This window comes from Hydra vulgaris, chromosome 13 (assembly GCF_038396675.1).
Source record: "Hydra vulgaris chromosome 13, alternate assembly HydraT2T_AEP".
Taxonomy (NCBI): domain Eukaryota; kingdom Metazoa; phylum Cnidaria; class Hydrozoa; order Anthoathecata; family Hydridae; genus Hydra; species Hydra vulgaris.
This window is the reverse complement of record NC_088932.1, coordinates 8,474,001-8,480,000: the sequence shown is the minus strand read 5'-3', so window position 1 is coordinate 8,480,000 and position 6,000 is coordinate 8,474,001. Positions and strand designations below refer to the sequence as shown.

The 6,000-nt window shown below is 23.3% G+C and overlaps 1 protein-coding gene across 2 annotated transcripts in view; it reads left to right on the top strand.

Moving 5' to 3' along the window:
* The window catches only part of LOC101237004 (RNA-binding protein Musashi homolog 1), a 50,264-nt gene that overhangs the window by 2,147 nt on the left and 42,117 nt on the right, over positions 1-6,000 (top strand). For both annotated transcript variants that reach the window (XM_065816279.1, XM_065816278.1), the window contains exons 2-3: positions 4,595-4,635; positions 4,756-4,837. In XM_065816279.1, the coding sequence (XP_065672351.1) occupies positions 4,595-4,635; positions 4,756-4,837 (123 nt within the window). The remainder of the gene's footprint in view (positions 1-4,594; positions 4,636-4,755; positions 4,838-6,000) is intronic.

Genomic DNA, 6,000 nt, shown 5'->3' with positions numbered 1-6,000 from the left:
TTTTGTCAAATAGTGAAGAAAAGAAACAGGTTTCAAATCAAATAAAAAATAGAACTAAAGTAACTAAACTTTTAAATAAAAATATACTGTTTTAAATAAATAAGGAATGCTTTTAAAATCCCAAAACACCAAACCAGGCATATTACAGTTAAAAAATCTCAGCAAATAATAAAAACAAAAGTGTCAATGAATAAATGTCAACCTAACAAGACAAACTTATTATGATCGTTCTTTGTTTAAAACAACATAGTTCTTTGATTGATTTGGTGTAGAAAGTTTTCAGTGGTTATTTATAACTTAATATAGGAAATTATATTGTGATGATAACACTCTATTTCAATTAAGTAATGCATTAAAGCATAAAAGTATTGAATATGAAAGTCAAACAAACTTTATCTTTGATCAAGTTGAAGAAAAGCCGTTGAACAGTATTGTCAAAAGGACTTTTTAATCCACCTATTTCAAATGATTTTGGATATTGACCAAAAATAAAGCATACTGGTCAAAATTTCATATTTGTTAAGGAAATCATAATTTATAAATAAACAAGAGACTTCTTTGGTTTCAAAGAACACTTAAAAAATATGTCTAAAGATACTTTTCTTAAATTTCCAAATTCTGTTTCCAATTGTTCTGTAACAAATTTCCTATAATAACATATTTGTAACAAAAGTGTTTCTCTTAATAGTGTTTTAATCAGCTAGTCTATTTCTTCGTGTGTATAATTTGTGAAATGCTTTGAGAGTATTAATATTTTATGCCTATTTTCTGATTTTTTTCATGCATAATGCTGTATTGCAAAAATCCAAAACAAACTTTCTTTGTTTATCATTTAGATCTCTTAGGAAGCTTTTTGATCATTATTGAACCTAAAATATATGCCCACACTTTTAGATTAAAAGTTTTTTAATATATGATAGCAAGTTTAATAAAATCACCAGTCTTATTAACATTTAAGGTAGTAGAAGTTTTAGGGTGATTAAGAAGAACATTTAAGTATTATCAGAAAAAAAAGTTTTGCTTTCTTAGTCCATTATTTTGTATGTTTTTGATAAGGTGTACTAAAGTCAACAAAAGAGTTCCATCAGTAGTTAACCAAGGTTTTTCATTAAATGTTAGAGAGACTTTTATCACGTATAATTGCCTTTGCTTTGCTATTTGACCCTTATACTAATTTTAAAGTTTACAGGTTTTCACAACATTTTCAAAAGAAATTTAGGACAATCAAACATATAACTTGTATTACAAGTTATCATAACATCTAAAACACTTTTTGAAAGAGAATTTATACAATTGGTTTTCCAAAAACAGCAACTTTCTGATAGTATCAGCACAAAGTTTCTTGCAATTTTAGAATAAACTAAATATCTATCTGAGGAAAAATGTTATTTTGTGCAAAATGTTATTTTAGTTTTCGAAGTTTTGATGCCAATCAGATCACATAATAAAGTGCTGCTAGACGTTTTAAATCTTGCATTAGGTAAACATTCTAACCAACGTGTTTTCTTCTCTTTTTCTCTGGGGAATCTATAAATTTTTTTAAACGTTTTTAAATTGTTTGATTTCTTGAATGATAAATAACTCATAGAATAGCAATAAACGTATTTCACCATTTTTCATAAGCATAAACAAACTTCACCATTTTCCTAATATGCTAATCAAAAGAACTAACAGACGTTGCTATTTAATTTGGTCTTTATAATTATAAAATTTTTTCATTTAATGATTGCTATCAGCTTAATTGAAAAAAATTTTAAAAATGGAAAGTGAACTATAAAACTTCTGTCTTTGCTACGCAATTTTTTTTTTTGCTACAGGTTCTCGCTTGATGACTTTTAGTCACAACGTAAGACCACCTTGTTAATAAAAAGATTGCAGCTAAATAGCCTAAATATATAACAAGTTATTGGGGGTATATATAGAGTTGTTTTAAAATATGACAAATTGCCATTTTCTACAGTTGCTACAGTCGATTTGCCATTTTATTTAACTACCAGTTCAATTTAAGTTGATACACAGCTAAATGTTTGACATTCTTTCAAAAATTTATGGACATGTGAGACAAAATCTGTTAAAAACATGGGTTTTTCAGTCAAGGATTTCATCTTTCCGAATGAAATATTTACATAACATAGTCAACTTGGTTCAGTTACAATTTTGAATTAATTTTTGAAGCACCACGTTTTAACTACTTGTAACCTCCATATCTTATTTAAATTATTTTTCTCTTTTGCATAAAAAAAAAATGAATGTAAAAAATAAAAAGAGAAAAAAAAACCGTAGCACACTTACTACAGCCTGGATCTGCTCTTGAGTTTATGGGAGCAATTTATGGCTCTTGCAAAAGTATTTTTTTTTCTCTCGAAATTATAATTATCATTGTAACTTAAATAAAAAACACAAAGTCATTTTTATATATTAAAAAAAAAATTAATTGCAATGCTTTCTAAAAGGCAAAAAAAAAAAAAATAATAATTTAAATGCAAATTTTTTTTTGATTAGATTAAATTATTTGATAAATATAAAATTATTACACTTTAAATTTTATTGATAAAATATAAAAGTATTTAACTGATAAAAGACAAAATTATTGCGCTCTAAGTTATTGCATAATAATTTTTGTTTTATGTAATGATTTATATATTTTATATATTAATGACTTAATATATTATTCACTTTTATTGTGGAATTTTTAATTGTTGTAATAATTCTTAAAATGCCTGCATTCTATTACAATAAGAAAATATAAAACATTTTTTATAAACAGTAAAAAAAATTTTATAAATAAATGAATAGCTAGTGTGGAAACCAAAAAACAACACTCAACTTAAGAATTTTTTTACGGCGCAATAAATGACACTTGTTATGTATATACTCCTGTAACATTAACGTTACAAGCATATGCTTGTAACAAGTATAAAACCAAATTTTGTATTTAATAAGCAATTTTTTTAATGAATAAACAGATAGCTCGTGCAAAAACCAAAAGCTCTCGTAAGAAGCTGTTAAGAGGAGTAGCTCGCATGACTCATCATTTTTGTTTTAAGAGAGCTTTTCTCTGCTCTTGCACTCATTTACTCCTGCCAATGTCTATATATATATATATATATATATATATATATATATATATATATATATATATATATATATATATATATATATATATATATATATATATATATATATACATACATACATACATACATACATATACATTTAATTAACTTTTAAGTTTTTTACTAAAAAATTATGTTTATAATAGTTTAATAATATTATACAAAATAATATTTAATAATTATTACAAAAAAGTGCGTTAAAAACAGAAAATAAACAGTAACAATAACCTGTTTTATTCCCAATCCTAGTTTTAATTTTTTTTAGAAAATCAAAAATTTTTTAAACAATTACTTTTTAGAAATGTTTTTTTACTTAAAAAGATTATTAAAAAAAGTAGTTTTTAAAACTAAAAATGAAAGTATATTATGTAAATGTAACACTCGAATAAACCAATGGCAGGACCTTCATTGGTATAAATATGATGCTGACAAGATTATTGTTTACCTTTTTTTATACTGCATGTTTAAAGGTAACTATTAAGAAGACTTCATACTAAGGTATAAATATGTATGTATCTTACTCACTATCAGCTTTTTGCTACATTTTAAATTTAATTTGAACGAAAGATATGAAAGCAGTTATAATCTGACACTTTTTGCATTTGATATAGTATGCAGTTTGATAAATCTTTATTGGATTATTTTATAGAGCTATAATTAAAATTATCATAATATAATATCAAAGATATAAATAAAATTATGATACGCTCTCCTTTCTATAATAATTTTATTATTTAATGTCCTTATTCGGAGTAAAATGTTATTAATAGGTATCTAATAGGATTCTTTGCCCTAAAATCATATAATTTATATTTCCCAATATATTATAATATATATATATATATATATATATATATATATATATATATATATATATATATATATATATATATATATATATATATATAAAATCATATTATTATACTATTGGTAACTGAATATTTGAGATAGAAATAAATTTTTTTTAATAGATACCTTATATGATTGTTAAGCATAAAATATTCTGTTAGGTAGTTATTTGTCTCCATCTTAGTCCTTTTCTATTATAGATGAAATCTTTTTGTTTTAACATCATTTTTTTAAGATCAATCAATGCTAAAGTAATCTAGGATAAAAAATATTTTTTTTACCTAATTTGTAAAACAGATTAGGTATTTTTTTATGCTTGTAACTAATATCATTATTACAGTTTTTAGAGTCAGATACTTTGTATATTAGGAGTTAATTTTTGACATGTTGCAAAAACATGTAAATTTATTGCCTGCTTAAAGTAGGTACCTTGTGACCACATTGGTGAAATGAGATAATTCTTGTTCTCCTATCCTCTGGAAAAAAAAAGTTTTTTAAGGGAATTGTTGTTGTTAAAATGTACCTCATCTTCAAGAACAACAAATTAAAAAAAGATTAATAGAAGTTTTATATAAAATTTTGAAAAGATTAACTATTTTTATAACAAACTTATGGTTTTTTGATTGTAGAAAGATTTTTGTTGGAGGAATTCCTGCAGAAACCACCAAAGGTAAGGTATTCAAAACACATTAAGTTAAAATTATTCTTTCTTTAAAAGAAAAAAGTTGTTATGCCTAAATAGAAATCAAAATGCATTACAATAATTTTTTCTTGTGATTTTTGTATTTAGAATCATTAACAGAATACTTCCAACAATTTGGTGATGTTTCAGACTCAATTATAATGGTCGACAATATTACCAGTAGGTCGAGGTAATATAAATTTAATTGCCCTATATAATTGTTTTCAAAATTTTATGAATATATATATATATATATATATATATATATATATATATATATATATATATATATATATATATATATATATATATATACACACAGCATGGAAAATAATGGTTGGTCAAGGACTGCCCGAAATGAATAAAATTGCTATTTTGACCTCCCAAAATGAATACTTGCCAGTCATGGTTGATTTGTTGAAAAAAAGTCAGTGTTTTGAAAACTAAGGTTTGACAAATAATCAGGATCGAAAATGCATATGTTAAAATTTCATGAAACCATTTAAATTTTGTAAAAGCGTTTAAAATATTTTTGTTGTTAACGATATGGTAATTTAATTAGTAGCGAGTCATTAAAGCAAAAGTTTTAAAAGCAAAACGTTGTTAAAGTAATTTTTTTTTTTTTTTAACTATGGCTTTTATCTTTGTTTTTAAAACTTTAAATGAATTTAACTTTTTATTAATAATTTAATTAAAAATGAATAATTTATCAATAAGTTTTTCAAGTTTTTTGCTCTAACAAACTTAAACCCTTTAATTTTCAACTTTAATTTGCTTTGTTAACAATTTTTATATATGGCGTAAACTATGCATATTTATTTATTTGCTTCACTTATTTAGATAAATTTTATTTTACTGGTTGTGAAAATTCTTTTTTCATAAACAATTGAATTTCTTATTTTATTATTATAATAAAAATATTTAATGTATTATTAAATTATATTATACCCCGTTCACATTGGAGATAAAACACGTTTTATTTTAAATGTGTTTTGTGTTTATAATGTTATAAACTCTGCAAAACAGTAATAAAACAACATGGCGAGGTTGTTTTATATTAACACATGCTTTTTATATTGACAAAGCAACCTTGCAGTATTGTTTTATTGTTGTTTTATACAGCTTTTTGCAATAACAATTTAATACGCTTTTAAGATAAAACGTGTTTTATCGTCAGTATGAACGGGGTATTAATTTATATTATATTAATATAATATAATGATATATAATAATTGCTGTATTTAACTAAGAACATTTTGTTTTTGTTTTTAGTCACTTTTTCTTTCTTTCTTAAAAATCTTTGTATTCATTTTCTCGTAAATTTTTTTCTAATGGCAATAAATTAACAAGTTA